The sequence below is a fragment of the Danaus plexippus genome, chromosome 12 (assembly GCF_018135715.1).
Source record: "Danaus plexippus chromosome 12, MEX_DaPlex, whole genome shotgun sequence".
NCBI classification, from domain to species: Eukaryota; Metazoa; Arthropoda; class Insecta; order Lepidoptera; family Nymphalidae; genus Danaus; species Danaus plexippus.
Window position 1 is genome coordinate 4,270,961 of NC_083545.1, and position 25,651 is coordinate 4,296,611.

At 29.6% G+C, this 25,651-nt stretch overlaps 3 protein-coding genes across 3 annotated transcripts; all 3 read right to left on the bottom strand.

Moving 5' to 3' along the window:
* Nucleotides 1-765: 765 nt before the first annotated feature.
* Nucleotides 766-1,495, bottom strand: LOC133319130 (uncharacterized). Its single transcript, XM_061522367.1, has 2 exons — nt 1,426-1,495; nt 766-1,100 (listed from the first exon to the last, which is right to left on the bottom strand). The coding sequence occupies exons 1-2, from the start codon at nt 1,435-1,437 to the stop codon at nt 819-821; spliced, it is 294 nt and encodes a 97-aa protein (XP_061378351.1). The 5' UTR covers nt 1,438-1,495; the 3' UTR covers nt 766-818.
* A 1,818-nt stretch (nt 1,496-3,313) lies between these two features.
* LOC133319129 (uncharacterized) lies at nt 3,314-3,947 on the bottom strand. The gene is made up of 2 exons (XM_061522366.1): nt 3,839-3,947; nt 3,314-3,638 (listed from the first exon to the last, which is right to left on the bottom strand). The coding sequence occupies exons 1-2, from the start codon at nt 3,938-3,940 to the stop codon at nt 3,357-3,359; spliced, it is 384 nt and encodes a 127-aa protein (XP_061378350.1). The 5' UTR covers nt 3,941-3,947; the 3' UTR covers nt 3,314-3,356.
* Nucleotides 3,948-6,838: 2,891 nt separating this feature from the next.
* Nucleotides 6,839-10,502, bottom strand: LOC116772755 (calphotin). The gene is made up of 5 exons (XM_061522336.1): nt 10,442-10,502; nt 10,017-10,295; nt 7,544-7,566; nt 7,372-7,462; nt 6,839-7,160 (listed from the first exon to the last, which is right to left on the bottom strand). The coding sequence occupies exons 1-5, from the start codon at nt 10,451-10,453 to the stop codon at nt 6,879-6,881; spliced, it is 687 nt and encodes a 228-aa protein (XP_061378320.1). The 5' UTR covers nt 10,454-10,502; the 3' UTR covers nt 6,839-6,878.
* Nucleotides 10,503-25,651: the final 15,149 nt, after the last annotated feature.

Here is a 25,651-nt window from a genome sequence, read left to right on the forward strand (position 1 = left end):
TATTTTTGCCATGAATGTTAAACCCATAAGTTATTTTATCTTTATGTATATTTCAAATAAAATTTCGCTAAATTAACTTGCATATTTTTAATTTTGTATTTTTAACCGTATTTAAGTATAAGACTTTCTAAAATTGACTGCCTATTTTAAATTTTCAGTGTGATTACACTTGTTACATAGTTTGCACTATAATACTTTTATGAAGACATCTTATTTTCTTTGATAGGTCATATATGTGAGATGCTCCAATGTAATCTTTACCAAAAGTGATTCAACCATCAATGATATCTAAAACTTTCGAGCGGTTTTAGTTATGCAAAGTGTAAAGATAGTACAATAGTGACATCTAAGACTTTCGCGAGTATTCATTTAAATAAAACTAATATTTTCGTATGTACTACGCGTTTTGTGGGTATTGTTTTAAACTACGTACTTCCGACGTTATGGTTACTTTGGAACAACCGCGATCAAACATTTACTCTCTTATAAACAATAAGGCCTAAATAAATATATACCTAATAACAAAAACTTATTTAAGTAAACCTTAAATGTAAAGTCTTCATTTTAAAACTAAAATCCGGTTGCTGTTTTTATTAAGTCCCATTTGATAAATTGGTAATAAAGATAAAAAAAAATTACAAAATATTCTTCTCATTTTTATAAATCTAAATCTTTCATACAAAATGATGGTGGATAAGGCACTTGAAACTAAAGCGAATAGATGTTCAAAATTCGCTGGTAAGATATTACGTAAATTAAACGATATTTGAATTGCATTAAAATCTTTATAACATAATATCACATTGAAATGGGTACATTTAGACAGCAACAACAGCAGGGGACGCGAGGTAGGGTGACGCAACATAGGGGGATGCTACATAAGGTGACGCGGCGACATAAGGAGCGGAGGCAGCTACATAGGGAGCTGAGGCAACGTAGGCGGCAGGGGCAGCGACGTAGGCAGCAAGACCATTGTTGATGCGGTGGAAGTACTGAGAGCTGCTGGCTGTAACTATAGGTGCTGGGGCGGCCACCAGAGGAGCGCTTAACAAAGCTGGCTTGGCGGATACCATGGCGACGAACGCGGCAACGAGGACGATCTGGAAATATATTTTTTATTTAAGACTAGTTATCGAAGAAATAATAATATTCAATTTAATTTCTTTTTATAATTATCATAACAATCATTTTATTTGGTAATAAATAAAAGTAAGCATTTATTGACAATAAATTATAGCATTACTGATTTTCAACTAAATATTCAAAATATTTCTATAATCTATTGTTTAATTCACAACAAATATTTAAATTTTGTATATATTTTTTTTTTTGTTAAAAACCTTTTAATACTAGTTAAATGACATATAATTGAAAGAAAAATCTTCAATATACTCAATTTTATTTAACGGTGTTAAAAATACTTACGAGTTTCATCATATTGGAAATTTTAATGATTTTCTCGTTACTTCAAGAAGGCAAATGATAGTGAGTGACGGTTTCAAACCACATTTTATAGTAGCAGACATGGCGCAACGAATGTAGAGACATTGTCTTTGGCATTGGATAAGGCGTGATTTGAATCTAGTTGAATTTATTGGAATGAAGCGCATACTTTTAACCTTTATTCTCATCTTAATCAGCAAGTTATTAGTTTCCGGACAAAATCTTTTCCCATTAAAATTTTATTAAACAGTATTAAACATGATAAATAATTAAAATCATAAAATACTTTTCGTCTACAAAAATTTTATCAATCACACCAAATGATTTATATAAATGCTCTATATTATGAATTTTTTAAATACTATAAAAATATTTTATAGTATAAAACTATCAAAACTTAAAGTAATGGATCTGTATGTGGTGATAAAGAATTCGTATGAAAATGTACTCATAAAAAAAAACTAATAAACAGTTACACATATGGTAGATATAAATTTTATATACATATATATATCCTGGTACCTTCGTTATTTTGTTAGTAAAATGGGCTTCTAAATAAAAAACCTACAATAATTGTATGACGGTATCAATGCTTATCAATAGTAAAAATTAATCCTACATACTCTACTAATTGCGCCTACCAAAATAGAATAGTTTTATATTGGTCAGACGTAATTGCAAATATCTTTTCGTGTTCTATATTCATGTGTGAAGTGTCTAACTCGAAAGGGGCAACGTACCTATGTACATAATAAAAATAATAACGGTATGAGCATTTGAATAAAAAACCTTTAATAGATTTTTTAGCTATCAAAAATAGTATTTTACCCATTAAATCCATGTACACGTGTCTTTTATAAGAGCAGATAAAATATTTAATAAATATTTTCGTTATTGTTAAGAGGATTATTTTACATCTCTTAATATTTATTTATAGTTAGTTTTTATTTATATATAAAAGTAAATAAAAGCACCAGTGGGTGAAATTTTGTTATTATTTGCTTGATTTTTATAGTGGAGTTTGTTATTTTTATAAACGGAAACAGTGGAACTATTATTTAATACTAATACGATCAAAACAATATCAATCGAAGTAAGAAACCTTCTGTTTTCTGTAATTTAATTTAATAGTTCAATTATTACATTTATCAAAATTTATCCAATAAAATATTATGTATATGAGTTTACTAAAACCTTAATTATTAAGGCGGAATTACGGAAAATATTAACCAGACTTATTTGTATTACCAATGTAATAAAAACACTTGTTTGTGTTTAATTTAAAACTAAAGTCTCAAAAACCTTACTCAGCATGAATTGCTGCCAATAAAATAAAACAATATAAATAATATTTTCTAAGCTCTCTTAAAATTTTTCATATTGTGTTTTAAAATTAAGTCCCGATTGTACATTTTACGTTTTCTATTAATGTGTTTATAATATATGAATTTATTTGAAATAAATAAAATAAGATTATGAACGAAAATGTGAACTAAAATGGTCGATATAAGTTAAATTACAAGTCAACTTGTTTATGAATATTTTTTTTGTATTTATCGATCTTGAAATGTAAATAAGAATAATTGCTTGGTTTATGAAATATTGAATGCAGAAGTTAATGTAGAATCAAGTTTTTGTATATATATATATATATATATATTTAGTGTCTTATTATTCATTGCTCAAAAAATGGATTTAGGCTTTGCAACTTATATCGATGATTGAATTTAATATAAATAGTGATTTTACTAAACAACTTTTCGAATAGTAATCCAAAAATAAAGTTAACTATTTATCATACACTAGAACTTTTAAACTATAATCGTTTTTATAATGGATTAAATATTTAAGATTAAATCAAAAATCAAAATATATTTTAGGCATTTTAATATATCATAATATAGTGGGTTCATTTAGACAGCAACAACGGCAGGAGAAGCGAGGTAGGGTGACGCAACATAGGGGGATGCTACATAAGGTGACGCGGCGACATAAGGAGCGGAGGCAGCTACATAGGGAGCTGAGGCAACGTAGGCGGCAGGGGCAGCGACGTAGGCAGCAAGACCATTGTTGATGCGGTGGAAGTACTGAGAGCTGCTGGCTGTAACTATAGGTGCTGGGGCGGCCACCAGAGGAGCGCTTAACAAAGCTGGCTTGGCGGATGCCATGGCGACGAACGCGGCAACGAGGACGATCTGGAAATATATTTTCTCTTTAAAACTAGTTAAGGAAACCAAAATTACCAGCCTATTTACATTTGTAGTATTATAGTTATAATTTTGGTTTAGTGGGATGCTATTGATACAATAAGTATTGAGCATTGTATTTGAATTTAAAATAATCTACAATTCTTCAATTCACCAAATCATTACTAAATGATATTAATAATACTTACAAGTTTCATCATTTTGTATATGTTATATTGTATTCTTGTTATCGTAAGAAAGCAAATGATACTCTGAGACGACGTCAAACCCCATTTTATAGTAGCAGACATGGCGCAACAAATGTAAGAAACATTGTCTTTGGCATTGGACCAGGCGTGATTGGAATCAAATTGCATTTTCGGGTCTAATCACCTATATTTACTGTTACGTATTGAATTTATTTACTTATTCTACTTACTAACACATTTTGCACTCATAAAATGTAATCGAAAACAACGAAGCAAATTTATTTACCTCATAAAACATATGATTTCTTAGAGACACATCACACTTTGACACTTTGGTAATATTATGGCAAACCTTGATGCCACAATAATAGTAAGAAAGGCAAAAAGCTATGCCACCCTTCTTCCCAAATAAAAACCATTGGTCTCAGTCAAATATGTGATTATAACACATAGTGAACGGAATAAAAAATACGTTAATTTATGTGAAAGTTTTTTTAGCTGTGGACAATTAGTGAACATGAAGATTCATTTAAGAAAAAATTTAAAAGACCTTTTTCTGAGGGCCCTCGCCATGGGAGACTTGGATATGACACTGGGTATACAAGCATATGCTATCCGTCGTTTGTGAGGAGTCGAGCAGTTGTTCTCTCTATTTGTGTAAATAGACCAGTAGTGTGGTCGATGATTTTAACTCAGCTGATAGAGAGTGATTAGAAATCTTCCAAATTATATAGAAAACTAGCTGTTACGCGACTCCATCTGTGTAAGAAAAATAATAAGAAACTATGACAAAACTTAAAGCCCCGTATGCGCCCTGCCTCCCTAAGTTATTTTTTATTACATCAGCTACCTGTCAATAAGTCCCGTTTAACGCGGTTCAGCCATTTTAGATATTAGCCGAAACAAACATACACTCGTATTGTGTTTACATATATATAAAAAAATAGGGATTGGTGATAAAAAAGGAAAAATTTAGGGTTGTATGTATTTTTTGATGCCACATTATAAAAAAAAATTTCGTTCCAAAATTTAAAAAAAAAAAAGTTTAAGGGTGAACAACCCTTATCACTAAGGGGTATGAAAAATAGATGTTGGCCGATTCTCAGACCTACTCAGTATACTCACAAAATTTCATGAGAATCGGTAAAGCCGTTTCGGAGGAGTACAGGAACGAACATTGTGACACGAGAATTTTATATATAAGATTATATAGTCCGAAAAATTATATAGAAGTAGGGCGCATATAAAATGAAGCTAATATGGAAATAACTAGTAGCCGGATAGAAACCCTTTAAACCACCATAACAGTAAATTGATAATGCTTTTACACACACGGATAATATTAAATTATATGCCATATAAAAAGGTATGGGAGTCTTAAAGTAATTTCTATTTTTGTAAGATAAAGATTAACATGCAGGAGGAGGAGTGCAAAACTTCATCTATGAAAGTAATGATCGCAACCGACGTAAAAACAAAGTCAAGAGGACTGGAAGCGAATGGTTGTACACTGTGGTTAACCTCCCGTTATAAACCAACCCTATATAGATCCATTTGCCTTAAATAGGTGATTAAAACAAGGAGTCTTTTCTCTTGTATAAAAAATGCAAGATTATAGCTTCAAAAATTGCAAAATAACAAGCCACGAAAGTTCAATGTTCTGTAGCAATTTATCCAATTTACAAATTGGTTGCCCGCCACCAAATAATGATTACAATCAAAAGCTAAAATACAAATAAACTCATGACACATACAGAAATTTAAGGATATTAACATACTCCAAAACATTCATAAAAAAAAGCTCTTTTAATCCATGCTATGTTCGAGCTTTAGCTACTACTAGACTTATCATTACAATAGGCCATAAATAAGTTCTAACGTGACATTTACATAAATCTGTGATAATTAGAATCCGTAGAGTAAACAATTTGAAACCGAATATAAATAATAAGGCTTTAAAATTTATACAGCGGTCGCTTCTAATCGTTCTCTTAAGAGTCTAAAATAATTTGATTAAAAGATAAACATTATCCAATAATCTGCCATTTTAATACTTGAAGAGTAGTGAGAAAGTAGTTTTTCAGATAGAAGATAATTATATTACTAAAAATAACTTTGTGAAAACCCAAAAAAAAAATTTTTCAGATAGAAGATAATTATATTACTCAAAATAACTATGTGAAAACCAAAATAATTTTTTGTCACTTTCTGAGGATCTTTTCTTTAATTATACCGTGAATTTAATAATCCCTTCATGTATAAATATTTATGCATAAAAAAAAGGGTTTTTCTTTTTATCTTTTAACATTAAATTTTGTGGGTAAACCTGAATGAAAATGGAACAAAAACTATTTTTGATAACTCGATTCTTGGTTTCCTAATTCTATGATGTTGTTAAAGTTATCTAGTGATAAAAGAAGACAGTATCTAGAGAAACATACAATAATGTGCTTTGGTAATATAAGCGGTTATAAAAATTCCAATATACAAAAGCCTTATAACTAATAGTTCTCAATATAATCAATCTTATGTTCCTGTTTCGAATGCCAAAAATATAAATATCTAGCAATCGTTCTTTAGAATTTAGTTTTATTGATATAATGAATCTTGTGTCAACGGAATGATTGATATAAAGGAGACTGTTAAATTTAAACCAATCTTGTACTTGAAACTAAAGTAAATCCTATAATTTTTTTTATTTTTCTATATAGTAGATATTCGTCATTTAAATCTATATACATGGCAATAATTGATGAATTCTTTTGAGTGTACTAATGTAATCTACAAAAAGAATGTTGATTATTATACATATATATACAAAAATACATATATCTTCTTCTTCATCCAAAAAAAATACATATATATATATATATATATATATATATATATATATATACTATAGATATATATACTCTAATATTGTATTATTATTTTCAGCATTCCAGAATAGAATAATACTTATTATAATAAGGATATTAAATTTTAAATCAAAAACCAAAATATGTTTCGGCATTTTAATATATCATTGAGATGAATTCATTTAGACAGCAACAACAGCAGGAGAAGCGAGGTAGGGTGACGCAACATAGGGAGATGCTACATAAGGTGACGCGGCGACATAAGGAGCGGAAGCAGCTACATAGGGAGCTGAGGCAACGTAGGCGGCAGGGGCAGCGACGTAGGCAGCAAGACCATTGTTGATGCGGTGGAAGTACTGAGAGCTGCTGGCTGTAACTATAGGTGCTGGGGCGGCCACCAGAGGAGCGCTGACTAAAGCTGGTTTGGCGGATGCCATGGCGACTAACGCGGCAACGAGGACGATCTGAAAATATACATATTTACACTGTTATAATACTTGTATTGAATAAAATATATTAAGGTATTAAGTTGCGTTTAATGCTGACTTATACTATAGATAGGATAGAGTAATTCTACTGTTCTGAAATTTAAAAATTATGTTTTTTTGTTAGCCCCAACAATAATAAACATCTACAAATAGTTTTAAGAAGAAATAAGAAAAGATAAACACTTACGATCTTCATCATTGTGTTTTGTTGTTGTTTTTCTTGTAAGAGTAAGAAACAAGTGATGGTTAGTGGTGGTTGAAGACTTCTTTTATAGCATCTACATACTCATTTATGTATATGGCCCAACAACTTCAAGCCGCTACGTTTCTGACATTGGCATAAACGTGATAAGAATTACGGGTCAATTTTTACTTTACTTTCCTTTAAAATTACTATGTGATTCAATTATAATTAGATATACTTAAATGCCCTAGTTTTAATTGATATTAGGTATGGAAATAAAAATAAAAAAAATTTAAAAGGCAAAATTGGTTCAAAGAACGTGGTTAAAATTATACATTTCAACGTGGTTTATATACTACTTAAATAACTTTGTTTATCTTTTTATTGGAACAAAAATATTTTTCCAGAACTCATTAGTTTAATCACACAACTAAAAGTTTTAAATTTTTGAATGCAGCTTAGAAAATTATATTTTCCCATGAAAGCATAATTTTTAAAAATTATCTGTAAATATTTTATGAATTTTTTTAGGTAACGTATTCTATTCATGAGCAGTTTATTGACGTTCATGAGCAGTTCCCGTCAGGTAAATTTTTCTATTTGATGGTTAAAATCATCAAAATGTAATAGACACTATTTAATTAAAAGTAATATTTTCGGAGTTCAGAGTGTAGGTGGTAGAGCCTAGCTGTGGTCAAGTAACTACAGATCGGACATGGGTAGGCTCGACCAGGGAGATACCACCCTCTCACAGAAGATCGGCATTCAGCAGTCTTTAATGGGTCCGTTTGGTCCGATGGGTGAGAGACCCGGAGCCCTTTGTCAGTTCACACCCTTTCATACCATTTCCTTATTCCCACCCCTACCTCCCCTACCTCTTCCTACATAACCAAGGTTGGCAGTGCATCCGCAACAGATCTTGCGGATGTCCAAGGCCGACAGTGACTACAACTCATCAAGTGGGCCGTCTGCTCGTTCGCCACCTTTCACATAAAAAAACAAAGTTCCTATCGCGATAGTACATCCGAAAATATTAGTTATTTTTAAATGAATACTCGCGAAAGTCTTAGATATCATTAACAAATGATATGTTTAATAAATATGACATTAATTTATAAATTTTAAATAATATTAAATTTCATAAAATAAAAGCATCTTTAAGTATAGACCGGATACCAAAATCTTTTTAGAGGTTTAATAAAATTTGTAAAGTAAAAGTTTAACTCCTTTATTTCTAGGTCTTTTCATTTCCCTATGGAATCCTTAATGTAAACTAATTTAATGTGTAGCATAATAATGAAAGTAGATGGCACAGTTTGTTCGATCAAAAAAAAAAATCTATGTTATTTTTAATTTTTCTATTTTAGAACTTTTAATTTGTTTTTGATGCCACTTTAATTTTCTGACTTAATCTTCTTTACCCATAGATACTTATCGATAATTTAGCATACTAAATTATCGATACATATATAATATTATATAATTGATGCTATCATTATATTTTTCCTCATCTAAAAGAACTGAGGATCTTTTCTTTCGTTGCATTATATTCTACATAGCATTGACTTTAAATTGAATACTATGAAAACATATCAGGTACACTTATTCTTATCTATAGTTAATTTCATTTTTTCTATTTTTATGTTTATTTTCATTTCACATGCTACTCACTACTAATCCACTTCATACCGTAATTATCTAAACCAACAAAGAATTGTAAAACTTGTAAATTTTCTATACAGCACAAATACCTCATCCATGAAGTGATTAGAGTGCAATAAAATCTATTTGAATGTATTGAATACTTTGCCGATCGTCGCCAAAATTTCGACCGACTAGCCAAATAGCTTCAATAAGCAAAAACTTTAAAAAACATCGGTCTTATCGACCAATCTTTCTACGACCACTAGCATTGGCCGTCTAACAGCCATCCAACTTCTTCATAAACTTGAGAGGAAAGATACCTACAATATCTAAGATAATTTACATTCAAGTCTTTCAAGTTTAGTGATAACGGGAAATCCTCCGCCAAATTAGTTTTCTAGCATTTTTCTCAATAACCGTGAATTGAAGGGACAAGGAATTTTGAAACATGGGGAAAAGATATGGCTACAATCATCTTCAACTGTTAACAGGTGACATACGAGAATACAGTGAAATGCACAAAATGTATCGCAGGTCCAGAAACTGTGCGAGGACTAGAGAATACTGAATTATTATTATTGTGCTTCGTGGAAGACAACGAGTAGTCCGAATGCAGCCTCAGGTAATGTTAGGTTTTTGACTTACAGGTCTTAGTTGCAATATCGATCAGGGCAGTGTACCTTGTTTTAGTTTACTAATCAATGGTAAACTTATTTCAAATAGCTCCTGATAAGTTTGAAGGTTCTTATGAGTACATCCATGGTGTTCTTGATATAAAATTAATGAACTAATTAAAAATTATATGCCATACAGAATAAATCATCCTCTTTCGCCGATGAAAGTTTTGCCATTTAAATTAATATTCAGTTTACCATAGAATATTATAATTTTTCTTAATTTATTAGCCTAAATTACTTAAAATAATTTTCAAAAAGCAGACTTAAAACAAAATCTTAAATTGTCAGTAAATAGTTTAATCACATTAAAATCAGATCAATCATTTAGACAGCAACAACAGCAGGAGAAGCGAGGTAGGGTGACGCAACATAGGGAGATGCTACATAAGGTGACGCGGCGACATAAGGAGCGGAGGCAGCTACATAGGGAGCTGAGGCAACGTAGGCGGCAGGGGCAGCGACGTAGGCAGCAAGACCATTGTTAATGCGGTGGTAGTACTGAGAGCTGCTGGCTGTAACTATAGGTGCTGGGGCGGCCACCAGAGGAGCGCTTAACAAAGCTGGCTTGGCGGATACCATGGCGACGAGCGCGGCAACGAGGACGATCTGGAAATAAATAAATGAATGAGAAAACTCTATCTTATAATTGTAACAAAACTGTTTCTCTGTTAAACTTATTTTTCTAAACTTTTAATCAGATCTTTTACTGAATATTGAACTCGTATTAAAGTCAAATAAATATAATTACTTACGATTTTCATCATTTTGATTGTTTGTGATTATTTCTTGTACTTGCAAAAAGGCAACTGGTAGTCTGTGATGGTTAAGGACTACATTTTATACTAAGCGTGGCGCAATAGCACAAGACGTATCGTCTTTGGCATTGGACAACGCGTGATATGAATCAAACCACAAGTTTCGCCACTTTGGGATTAAATGCTGTATTTTTGCTTTCATAACAACCTTTGTTGACTTACATTCCTCACTTCCTAAATCTATAGGAATATAATAAATATGAGCGTCTATTTATAATTTACAAATAACCTATTTCTATTAAATGCAAATTCATGTTTACCTGGTATATATACTGATTTTTTTGAAATATTTATCTTTTATCTGTCTCTTTGTTACATTTTAACTCGGAGGGGCTGGGATGAATTTCAAGGGATATTCAATATCATATAACTTAAGAAGTATGGTATGCGGTAACAACTAATTGTATATAAATTTTCATATAAAAAAATAGTAACGTCTTTTACATACATCACACTCTAAAATATTAACGAAGACAAAAGTATTGCATGTATATATAGATAAAACATATAACGCTGTATACATTATATTAATAATATTAGTTACATTATAAATTTACAAAAATCACCCATTCAAACGTATACCCGCCCTTACATTTACTTATTATTCGATAGACGCAAATGCTCTCAATAATTTAAGTATATTTAAGAGAGCATAAATTGTCTTCAGTGAAAGTTAATTTACATTATACAACTGTATTTATTACATGCAAAATATTTAACTTGCCCATCACAAAAGTTGCAAGGCTGTTGTTGGCTCTCGCATTACGTATAATGCCTATAAAATAGTAACGAAATTACAGAAACGTCATAATTTACGTCATTTAATTCACCGTTTATTACTGATGGTACCAATAAACGTTTTTTTTGGACAGTTATTAAAACCTTTGTCTGTATATAAAATTTTAAACAAATAAACCGTATTGTTGGCCACGGTTACGGTTACGGTGACCGTGAGTAAAAAGTGATTCTTGACATATGTAAATTAGGCAGTCGCTGAAAAGAAGTATTAATAACTTTTCGTTATTTTGAAATGAAAGCGAATTTTAAACATGACCTACTCGTAAATACACTTATTTTCAACCAGGGGAAATATTCAAGAAGTATATATATGAACTTTAATTAAAGCATAAATATGCTTAGAAAACCTTAACTAAGCTTTGTTGTTGTATACACACCCGGAAATTGCTCGTTTTGTACATTTGAGTCATTACAATTTGTCTTTATCTTATTAAGATGAAAATTCTCAGCATTTCATGGATTCACCGTGTGGGTGCCGGGTCCATCGCGTTGTAGGGAGAGGAGTTTTAATAGTGCCTGGGACTTGCAACCCAGGTGTAGATTTAAGAGGACCCTATCTCACGCGCTTTAAACGCTTACTCCACCGTCCAAGCTCCCCTCTCTCTCTTTCTCACACTCTCACTCTCTCTCTCTACCATATTATAAACTAATAATATATTTGGATAAATTATAAATATTAGATAATTGAAAGTGATAAAATATTTTCTTCAGATCTTAATAATTTTTTAATCGATATTATTTATTTAAATTTTAATTCAAATATTTAATGTGTTTCAAAATAACTTATTTCTATATTAAAATCATAGTTTAACCTATTATTTGGTTTATAAACTTTGGGAAAGCGGCAGACGGCGATGTACTCAATATTATCTTAGAGTCTTAAAGACAATATTGTGAGATGCTGAGTTCATTGCCCCGACGAGCTTGCCGGCTCTGTACATACCAATATTATAATTATATACAAATACAATCTTATAAATTATGTAAAATTTATTATTCGATAACAAGATACAAATTATGTAAAAGGTATTACGATGGTAGTTACAATCATGTTATTTTTTTATTCGTAGTATATATTCGATATAATTTCTTCAAACATAATTTTCAAAGTAACTATAACACAGTACATATTACAACTTCATAAGTACATGAAAGTAAATTTAAATTATTATGCAACTAAACAAAAAAGAAACGGCATACAAAACAAGGCGAAGTATTACAATCAAAAACAATTAAACAACAGAGATGGGAAATTCGTTGAATAGAGTTTTTATAAAGCATACCAAAGAATTAATTGTGTACAGGAATACAATAGTAATTTTATTTTGCGATTATTACTAAAGACTTAGCGGCTGTTTCATTTGAGGAACCATCTGGAGCCCCCGAAAGAAAATCATACTTGAAGGTTTTGTATAATACTATGCTATATAATAATGTATCTATGATCTTAGAGTAAATTACTGAAGAGTTCGAGAATTGGTTCTTTGTTTTGTGATTTGAAATGTTACACCTAATAAAGCCTTATATACAATTATTTATAACATAAGAAAAAATTAAATACCCAATATAAGTGAATATTACGTAACATTAATATGACAATAAAAATCTAGTGTTAAGAATTAAACAAACTCTAACTAAGCAAGACGATGGTTTTAAAATATAGAATTTAAAATGATATAATAATTTTCGTTATGAATATGAAAACAGCAGTTGAAAGAAAACATGGAAATTTCTATGAAATGTTCTTTTTAAGGTTTCTTCTTAGTTTGTTGTGTTATGGTAATATTACGTGAATTAGCTCACAATAATGTAATGAATTAGGCAATGGTTGTGTTGGACTTTGGGGTTCAAGCTTTTATTCATTTCCTTCGCTACTATGAATACGAAACAATTATATCAAAACTAAAGTGTTATTGACACAACAAAATATAAGACTCAGTTGGCACGTGTCACACGTGATCACGTGAACAAATTGAACGTGAGAGGTTTAACTTGTGTATTTTTTTTTTGAAAGTCTAATCAAATCAACGAACAATTTACTGTTGCTTTTATTGGGCATTGATTTTTATTTTAATTTACTCCCAAATTTTTAATTAGTTTTTGAAAATGTATTAAAAACACACTCATTGATCTAAATGATTTTAATATTGTAATCAGAAAATATTTTGGTGGGTACAATTATGGGTCCATCGTTTGTAAGAAGATAAAATTCAGCGTACATAATAACTATATGGGTAGGTATATGCTGCATAGTCATATGCTGAAGCGTACTCAGGATAATATGCTGGAATCGTATAATCCACTGCTATTGGTGAGGAGTAAGCTACAGATGACAGCGGATATTCCACTACTAGTGGCTTAGCTGCAGCGAAAGCCAAGAGAGCAGCAAAAATCATCTGTAAAGATCAAAGCAACATTATACATACATAATTACTTTTTTGATTTTGGTATATCTAGCCCTGTTCCAGTTTAAATAATTTTCTTCACAACTTCAATGTTCACTATACATAACTTTTTTTATGTGCAGATACATGTATAATGCATATAATTAAAATTTATTTTTAAGTACAAAAACGCATTTTTCTACTGCTTTTATATTTTTTTATAGTTGATACTCGAAATAAAATGTCTCATTCAACTAAAAATCATAGACAAAGAATTTTTTTTAGATAATATTAATTGGCACTTACGTATTTGAACATATTGATTTTTATCTGATGTTAGTCTTGATCGAATGATATCAGTTCACAATGAAGCCCATTTGTTTCATCCTCTTTTATATCAAAGCGGAACCATGGACGTCTTTAACCGGATAAGTGTATGAATATCCTCACTGGACAAATTTTACATTATGGTCACGAACAGCCTTGAATGTGTCCGAACACTTTAATATTAAGGTTAAGGACACTCGAGCAATATAGGCTCTGATTTCTTGTATATGAAAGTAGAATAAATGTCAGTTTAGGTTATCTTATACTTCATCGACACGAATAAGGTTTTTACTGACGTTTTGAAGTCAAAAGAAAAAAATATATTTCATATTGTTTGTTGTCATAAACGACTTTATTGTCTACTTTAATTTATGTTGCATTTTTTTCGGTACTTACTCATTTTATGTATAGCTTCTCTCCGTTGAAAGATCACATGGGTGTGTATTAAATGCATGTTTTTGTTTCATTTAAAGCAATAGAATAATAAGGCCACTCAAGAGTTAACATTTCAAGTACTATTTGTTTACTTTAGATCTAAAAAAATGTTATATTTTTACTAATACGGTTTTATTTGTTTATCCTTAAAACAAAGAGTTTTTCCTTTGTTATAATCATACAAATCTTATCCATTCTAACCAATTTTCGAACACATTTAATAAGGCTACAAACGTTGCTCTCGTTTCTAGATAAGATAGATTTCGTTAAAAAGAATGTCAAATCTGAAAATGTAACCTTAATTTTTTAATGATTTACAAATAAAGTTAACTAAAACGCTTTTAAATTCAAGAAAATCACAACTAAATTTATACATGGTGGAAACATATAACGTATTTTAACGTTAAAATAAAAATATTTCCGCCTCGTGTATGGAATCAAACTGTCGTTTCCAGTTTAATACAAAGTGGAGTTAACACGTGACCATGCTTTAATATCTCGTTTTTCTATTGTGAAAATAGATTCAAAACAGCAAGCATTTTCTCAATTTTAATATTCACAAAACAATTTTTAACATTGAGAAATCTTTAGCTTCAATTAACAAGTTTTTAATACAATCTTGTAAATTAAATTATAATTATTTTGGGATTTTTGGCTCTAATGATAGCTAAAGCATTTTCTTTATGCCTCTGAAATTTTTTTTGTTATGAAAGAATAAGCAACAAAATATATATACGTTAAAATGTTACAAACATAGTTTTATTTCAAAATATGTGCCGTAGGAATCGATTACATACTTGCTTATTCATAGCATACTTGGCAAGGCTATTTCTACGGGTCGACGGTATAAAAGGCTTGGTGGTCATTTTAAATCATTATACGTATCAGTTGCTTCTTCTTGTATCATTCAATATTAAACAACACATCAAAATGTTCAAGCTGGTAAATTTTATTATATTACAAATGTCTTTTTCTATGAATTAATACAAGTTTATTTAACATTAATTGTTAAAAACCATATAATTGTATATTATTTTAAGCATTGATATTTTTCAGTTCGTCTTCGCCTGCTTCCTGGCCCTAGCTGCCGCCAAGCCTGGAGTAGTCCCTGTAGCGTACACCGCAGCAGCCTATTCAGCTCCATTGGTAGCAGCATCTTACCCAGCTCCGCTCGCGTACTCAGCATACAGTGCACCCTTGGCATACTCCGCTTACTCTGCATACCCATACGCCGCGCCATACTCTGCATACTACCTCCGACGTTAATGTAATATGTTTGACCCCAGCTCGTTTGAAAAATACCCGATAATAAACGATTAAAAATAAAAACTATCTTTCAATCTATACAATCATATAATAATACGATTGTTAAATTTGTTTTGTATGTAAAAAAAACATATTAAGACCAATTATTCATTACAGTAAGCATACTTAGCGAAGATTCAAAGAATTATATTTCATTGAAAATTTTTTATGTACTTGAGTTTGTTTTTTTTAACTTAATTTATTTTGTTTTTTTTTTGTGTTCTTAAAAAAAAAAAATAAGACGTCATTGTTCAAAATATGATTTAAAATAAATATTAAATTTGTAACTAAAATTATTTTATAAATGCCATTAATATGTATTCGATATCATTATACTTGAATAACTTTAGGTCATAAAAAAATATCAATCGAATTTTCTCAAAATTGATCCGAAATAATTGAGGTATAAAAATATATTATTTGATCAATACCTCACTTTCACAATATGGAGCTGGTGACTTTCGCACGATTTTGAGTGTCTTCTATTATTACTAGCTCTGAAAACGATGTAGTACTTTACAGATAAAATTTCAGGTAAATATCTAATAAATTACCCAATAACCAGATGTTATCCGAAGCCTCTTTTGAGCACCAGTTTTATATATCTATCTCACGGCACGCCTATAAGTCACGGTGCATATTTGTGACAAGAAAGTACCAGCTATGGTTATTAATAAATAAATTTTAATTGGTCTTGTTAGAATTATACACACATATTGTAAACTAGGAACACATAATATATTTTAAAATTTTAAAGTGAATACTTTCTTTCTCTATATCAGATTTATCAAAAAGATTAACAGCGAAGTTATGTGTACATTGAATATGTAAAAACATAAATAAATAAGCTTTTATTTTAATACACTAAGTTTACAAAGAAATAAATATAAGAGTTTTAAATTGTGTAAGGGATTTTATTTACTTTTACACAAACAAACATAGGAATAAATTATAGTAATTTTGAATTATTGAATATATCTATATTTTTATGAATTTTATTTATTTTTAAATTTTTTGAAATACATAAACATCTGATGAGCAAATCATCAGCAAATAAGTAAAAAAAATTGATTCCTTGTAGAGTCAATGTGATATTATTTTCTCCATCTGTACATCAAGAAGTTCCAATAAAGAATAATTTAAATAAAAAATATTTTAACTGCCTATATCTCTGAAATCAAGAATTTAATTTAAGGTAATGAATTATTTTATATGATATAAATAGCAAACAGGCAAACAAATCTACGTTACATTCCATTGAAGTATATTCGGGTTCCATAATTTAAAATATCTAAGAAAAATCTTTTTAAATATATTCATATATAAAAAATAACTATACAATAACTATGTATATTTATATATCTGTCTATTATCTAAACAAGTCATCGGTAATTTTCTTAATTGTTACAATTGAACGAGTAGACGCTAAAATATAAGATTAATTTTGAAACTTCGAAAATTATTTAAACTTCTACACAATTAAGAGTTTTTCATATTCTATTTTATATTCCTTGACATCCAATTCATGACTACTATTGTTAATTTATAAATTATTCAATTTAAAAATTTCCTCAATTGCCATTTTATTCTACATATATTTAATTTATTTTTATTAAAATACGCATTCTGAAATATAAAAAAGTGTTGTCGCGTACTAGCAATGCAGGACAATCGGTAGCAATTCATACCTGTGTAAGTAGTTTTACATTCCGAGCATGCTTCTCAAGGTTGTTACATCATAGGAGGCTAAAGATGAAGTATAAAAAGGCTTGGTGCTCAACAATCGACATCAAACCATACTTCAGCGTTCATCTTTATTAACACAAATAAAAAACAAACTCAGCAAAATGTTCAAATTGGTAAGTTATATAAAATTAAATAAAAATTAATGATAAATGTATTGTACTAATTATGAGTAATTTAATTTATTAAAATAAAAATATTGTAACAGATTTATATATTGTGCTTTATAATGTTTCAGTTCATCTTCGCCTGCTTCCTGGCCCTAGCTGCCGCTAAGCCTGGAGTAGTCCCTGTAGCGTACACCGCAGCAGCTTATTCAGCTCCACTGGTAGCAGCATCCTACCCAGCCCCTCTAGCGTACTCAGCATACAGTGCACCCTTGGCATACTCCGCTTACTCTGCATACCCATACGCCGCGCCATACTCTGCATACTACCTCCGACGTTAATGTGAAATTATAAATCTAAACCTGTTTAAACAATGCCTGCTAATAAACTATACAGAGTAATAGAAGTTTTTAATTCCGAAAAACATGCTACTATTTAGAGGTGGTTGTAAACAATAATTTTTTTAACCACATGAAAAAAATAATGAGAATTCATTGAATAATATTTGTTGTTGTTTAGATTAGAACAAGAAAGTGTCATTAAACTAAATTGTTTTGTTTAATTTATTAAATTGAGCTTTTTTTAAGAACTATAGATAAAACTATAATGTGCAATCTTTTACCAAAAGACCGTCGTATAAATAATATTCGAAACCTTAAATTAAGTTTGAAATACATATTTACCACAATTTTATAAATTCATATAGTCATTAGCCTAAACGGTAATTTTTAAAATAAAGTAAAATAGTTATTATTAAGTAAAATAGTTTTAACAAATTGGAAACTGGGTTTAAGAGAAACAAAGCATTGCAGTATTCCTCTCACTCCTTTATCTATCGAACCCAATAACAAATTTATCAATAAACTGTAAATAAATTTATAGCCTTAAAAAATGATTATATTATTATATTGGAAAGTAATAGTCACAAATAACAATAATGATTTCAAAAAGGAATAAGAGGTTTTCTAAATTTTAAAGAAGAAGAGCGATATAAATAAGCAGAATTTTGTAGTTTAAGTATTTTTAAGAGTTATTAGCTATCCATGCATACATATTTAGTTATATTGAAATTCCACTATGTTTGACAATATCAGTTCTTAAATTTTGTATTAAAGCACCTCTAGCTTTGTTAAGGCTTTTGGTAATTTTAAATTATCTTCAGCCGTCAATATCACCGTTGAAGTTAACTTCGTCATACCGACTATATATCGACATTTCTCTTTTTCCATTATTTTCCCCAATTAATAAAAATTCCAAGTATTGACTTGGTAAAAGACTAGTAAATTAGAAATGTAGAAAATATACAACATACAATATTTCGAAATCGTAGCAATTCGATTTAAAACTTGAGCACAAACCCAAAAATTGTGAATAAATGATTGAAAAGATTGCATTGGTAGGTCAAGTCTACACAGTGTTAGTTTTCATAGACTACGATAATTTATTCCATACCGGAACATAAACACATAAAACTAGCATTTGTTTCTTTTTACACTTCCGAGAGCATCCGAAAGTAACTCACATTTTTATGAGCAATATGACTAACAAGATTAATTTTGCTTATTCTCGTAATACATGAACTGAGAAATAGTTACCTTAGTTGACTGGATCACATTAAAGAAACGTTAGATTTGTTATTTCTATTTTGAAAAAAATCTCTCCAGAAACGCTAAATACTTTGTTGTTTCTTTAAATTGATGAGGATGATCTTTTTGTTGAAATAATCAATACTTCTTTATGAAGCCTAGTGAATACAATCAAGTTATTTAAAGACTTCGCTTGCAAAGTTTCTAGTTAACAGTTCTAAGTAAATTGGTTTATAATACATGAGTGCAACGATATTGAAGTTTTAATTATCTTATTATCTGGCTTTAGAAGTTCTATACGTCAAAATTGCAGTTCTTTAAATTTTTTTATAGAATTTTACACGTTTATACACAATCTTTCATGACTTAATTAATCCTATCGTAGTAGGCGTTTGATTTCTGTGTCATAAATGAACAAAAACGTTAAAATATTTTTTATTTAAAGATATATTTTTTTAATATTTCACGAAGAATTATAAAGTATAAATAACATTTAAAGAAACACAAATTTTCATTAAAATATTAAATGCATTAAAAAAATACATACTTTCTAAAACTAATTAATTGTGTGTACAGAAAAAGAACACCTATAATGGAAACAGTAACATGAAAATGCATTTAAAGGAAACGAAATAACTTAAATCTACAACATTTTATAAAACTGAAATAGAGAGCTTTTATCATACATAGGTAATTCATAATAGAGATGTGTTCTACAACTACCACGGTATGTTTACAAACAAAAATAATTTATTTTTTTTCAATTAAGATATCTATATATTAATTATACTTATTAATCAAATTTTAAATTATTTTTATTAATATGATTAAACTCTGAAGGAGAAATAACAGCAATACTCGTCTAAATAATTACGAATTCAGATCGTGTCTCTCAAGGTTGTTACACCATAGGACACAAAACATGAAGTATAAAAAGGCTTGGTGCTCAACGAACGATATCATACCATAATTGACCGTACCTTAAATCACTACATTATTAATAAATAAATTTGAAAAAATGTTCAAATTGGTAAGTATATAAAAATGTAGTATATAAAAAAGAAAATTATTCTAAATGGTATTTAAATATTTCGTGCATATTAATCATAAGTCACGTAATAAACATTTCTTATAACATACTCGTAAATACATGTGCTTAATAATATTTCAGTTCATCTTCGCCTGCTTCCTGGCCCTAGCTGCCGCTAAGCCTGGAGTAGTCCCTGTAGCGTACACCGCAGCAGCCTATTCAGCTCCATTGGTAGCAGCATCCTACCCAGCTCCCCTAGCGTACTCAGCATACAGTGCACCCTTGGCATACTCTGCTTACTCTGCATACCCATACGCCGCGCCATACTCTGCATACTACCTCAGACGTTGATGTGACATTGATAATCTAAACCTGTCCAAAAACTGCCTGCTAATAAACTATAGAAAGCAATAAAAAAATTTCATTCCGAAAAATACCCTAGTTTTCAAAGTTGTTGGAATAAAAAAAATATATATTTATTTAGGAACATGGAAAAACATTACAATTAAGTCAATAATATTTGTTTTTAAACATTATAACAAAAAGTGTCACTATACAGAATTATTTTATAAATATTAAAAATAAAATTTAAGTGTAAGTGACATTTAAAGATACTCTCTCAATAAAAAAAACTAAATTGACAATGATTATTGCATTAACGTTGTTTAAAACTTAATAAATACAATGAAAGAAAATGAAATAAATAGCGTAAGATTGGATTTATCACTTGGTGGTCCTAAATTAATTCTTTCAATACGGCTGACCACGATCTGATTCCGGCTCTTCTCTTCCGGAGCTTGTCAATGCTTTTCTTCATGTCATATTCAAAGAAGTTAACATGTAACTAAAATTGGTGTTGTGCGACGAGATCTGAGAGAGTTTAATTTGCATCTTCATTAAGATAGAATTCAATATTTTGTCATTTCTTCTTTATAAAATAAATACCGATTTGTTTATTCTGATAAGAATTAAAATCAGAGTCGTTTTGATAGGAATGTCGCTCTAAAATTATATTTATAAGTATTGTCGTAATTTTTAAAGCGCAGATATAGAATCTTGGCGTCCTAATGGATAGATGACTTACAGAAAAGGAAGTGAAGAAAAAACTCTCAAAATATATATACCTGTTCCATATTGCAATGTTTATTAAAACTAACACACTAATGAAATTGTGTATCCATAAACACTTATATAATTCTTTGTTTCTTCTTATAATTGATAGTTTTCAATCTTTTGTCTTGATCAGAACGCCTGAGTGGCACTATAAGTATAAATAGAAAAATTCTCAGAATTTGACGACCTTTCTGGTCTTGGTTCGTGATTAAATTAAAAGTTAGTTAGTGAAGACACAAGAGTTCTGTATATGCTGTCCTATTTTCATCAATCCCATTCAACCTTTGTATATATTATTTCATAACTTATTTATATTCTGTGAAAAAGCCAAGTGTTCTTTTCGCTGAAAAACTATATAATGTATCGTATATATAGTATATATGAAATTAAATACCAATGGTATTTTTTAAGAAAGAAGTCAGCATTACTAACTATATTCTTTCCATGATACTTAAAAATAAAACTTCAATTCTTCTAAATATCCTTGTATTTATTGAAAGTTCTATATTCTTCAACGGTCCGCTCTGAACTATCATGCGCCCAAACGACGTATTTGCACCAAAATTCAAACAGAGTTCCATTGTCCTTTTAAAGAGTTTTGGATTTCGTTTTGCTTATAACAGTAATTGTGAGTAACAAAAAGTTTTTATAAAAATGCCATAATTTATATGATATTTTATACAATGTTGGTCCGTCGACGTTTGTTGAATTTGTATAAAGTGTTATTTTATCAAATACTAATTGCTTGATATAAAGATATACCACCTAATCAATATCTACTTCAGTTTGCAACAAAATATTATATTTTAAGTATTTATTCCTAAAATTAAGTTCTCTGATAAAAAAGAATTCAACGGCAATCTATACTTACTATGTCAATATGTTTAATATTCACGACATGCCTCAATAGGTTGTTACATCATAGGAGGCTAAAGATGAAGTATAAAAAGGCTTGGTGCTCAACAATCGACATCAAACCATACTTCACCGTTCATCTTTAACAACACAAACAATAAACAAACTCTACAAAATGTTCAAATTGGTAAGTTTTATAATATTAGAAACAACTATACCTATCATTTATTAAAATATGGTGTAAATTCTCACTATTAAATAATAATAGTGAATTACTTATGTGTTACAAATGTTTCATGTCATTCATAGATGATTCATTATAATATTTCAGTTCATCTTCGCCTGCTTCCTGGCCCTAGCTGCCGCCAAGCCTGGAGTAGTCCCTGTAGCGTACACCGCAGCAGCCTATTCAGCTCCATTGGTAGCAGCATCCTACCCAGCTCCCCTAGCGTACTCAGCATACAGTGCACCCTTGGCATACTCCGCTTACTCTGCATACCCATACGCCGCGCCATACTCTGCATACTACCTCCGACGTTAATGTGAAATTTTAAAGGATGTGTGATCGAACTATAAACTAAATCGAATAATAAACTAAAGGAAATATTAAAACTGTTTTTAATTATTTGTATTTTATGTTTGTTGCGTTTAGAATGAAGTTTTGAAATCTTTTTATCTATTAATTAAAATTGAAGTTATCGGAGCATAGCTTAGTAATAATTGAGATAATAATCCCTACAAATATTTCAATCTCAAGAAATATATCTGAAAGGCTGTGAAGTTGAAACTTCGCTTATTGTAAATTTTCATTTATTACGTATTTTTGTTATAAATTTCAAAGTAATTTTTTAATATTTACTGAAGTTTTTCAATAAGTATAACAGTATTTATTATAAAGAAACCTTCAAAATTCAATACGGTTTTTTAACCTTAATCTACTTTTATTTCTGTACTAACCAATTTTATTCTTACCATTATTATTATTTATACATATTCGTTATTATACAACCTTTTACAAATCGAAGTCATAGAAAATCGTCAATTGTATTTATGCTACATCGAGTCTACGTAAATAACGGATAAGTCACCTTATCCGTTATTTACGTGTGCTTAGTTTTGGAAAATTTTATGGGACTAGGGCCGCTACTTGATATTTATGTATCGTTTTTCATTAGCAAAAATTTGGATATATTTACAAAATTAGTGTTATGTATTCATTATACATAATTTTAACACCATTTAGGTCCATTTTTTATTTGCTCCAATTAATTCAATTATTATATTTTTATACTACATTACACTCTCGCCTAGTACCTCGTCTTGTGTTTCGTCTCGTATCACACCTCGTTCGCTTGAACCTCCGGACGAGCGCTGCGAGGCACGAGATAAGAAGCGAGGCGAGCCGCGAGCGATTATTTACACTCTCACCTTGTGCTTCGGCTCGTGCCTCGTCTCGCGACTCGTACGCGAGTGTAAATCTTGTTGTATTAGAATCACCGTTTGAAAAAAAAAGGTAAATAATTTTTTTATGAGTTTTATTCGACCAGTATAATGTTTAACTTAGCTAGTTGATATTTTTTTCAAATTAGTAGAATAGTCATTATAATGGTATATTTTTTTGTTTAAATCATAACATAACGCTTTTAGTTATAAAAAAAAATCGCCGATGTATTTCAAAAACACTTTAACGAATGTAATTCTTTTTCTTAATTAAACAAAAATTTTGTATTACGAAAATCGACCTGATTTTCTCAGAAGTCGTGATGTTTTATACTACTACTAGAGTGGTTTCATTTAGGACGCTAAGTCTTTCAAATTAATTTTTTAACAGCCTGTATTGTAAATTACGTAGACAAATACTCTTAACACAAATAATACTAAATTAAATTATTCGAAATCTAATTTGTTTACGTTCAGAATCATATATATTTTTAACGTATATTTTTAAAAATTACACACTATATAAGGATATGTAAAAGACATTAAAACTGTCTATTGATCTTATTATATTTATATTTTATTTACATATGAGCCTCACTATTGTTTATTTTTAAATCAGAATTAATATAGAAACTATATTTGTTACTAAACTGTTGATCAAGTTTTCGTTGAGGTAGGGAAGTGTAATGTAAGAAGTTTAACTTTTTAAATATAAGCATTTTTATAGCAAAGGTTGTATACATGTATTGAACCGACAGTAAATAACCAATAGGATAAAGGCAAATTATATAAGGTAGACAAATTATATAACTTACTTATATGTATATTATAATAAAAATTACACATTAAAACTTATAACCTATACCTAAGACTACATGATTGCCCCGATGTTAGGATCGCAATACCATTCCATAGCTTGTGTGGTATCAGGAATCTGCTGGTTCACACGGCTTGCTGTTCGTTCCGCGAAGTCAGCGACGTCACTCGTTATATGATATTTTATCCATACAACGATGTTGCCCCGGCGATGTTCATTTATTTTATAATATGTAGTGCGTACGTAACAGACATAAAAATGTTTGAAACCTATATATTTGAGAGGAAAAAATATACCGTTTTAATGTAGATACTAATACTAATATTAATTTAATTTTATATTAGAAATTGATAATTACCTCTTTTGAAATATTAAAGTACAAATAATACAAATTGAATAACTACAAAACCAATTTCCATCGAGTGAGTTTAAAAAACTAAAAGAAATTATAAATTCACGAGGTAAGAACGCATTACTTCGTCAAATACTTTTAGTTTTCGAGATATGTACCCGTTAATTATTGAACTCTTACCACTACTTTCGTATCAAAAATAGCAAATCAATAAGGTGTGATGTAAACATGTTTGAAGTGAAATTTATTTGTATATATATATATACATATATATAACAAAATCACATATATTAATGAACATAATAAACTTAACAATAACAAAACTTTTTTAAACTTGCTTCAGCTCCTTTATCTGTAAACAAATCCGAGGTATGAGAGAAATCAATTCTTTCAAAGTGCTTAGTTCCGAATTCGTTTCATCGTAACAATTATTTTGGAAAAAATTTCAATTAATTTAATATATATCAAATAACGTACCGAATTTTTGATTCAAATATTAATATTATTCATCTATTATTTATCAATTTTTTATAGAAACCATATTTCACATTTCATCTCTATTTATTTATATCATTCGCGTCTGAATCACTTATATATCCTTAAATATTAGATGTCACTTTTAATGCTACGATGTTTTTGTTGAATCGCCCATCCGTAATAATTGTTTAAATTACCGGAGCCCAAAATATACTAATAATTTTATTTGACTTGTAAACCATTTGAATAATTTGTAACTTAAAGACAAACTTCTGAAATTATGTTCCTGTAAAGAATAATTTTGATGAAGAACACTTGACAAAAGTAACGAATACATTTTATAAAAAAAATAATTATTCAATTAAATGCATTTCAACA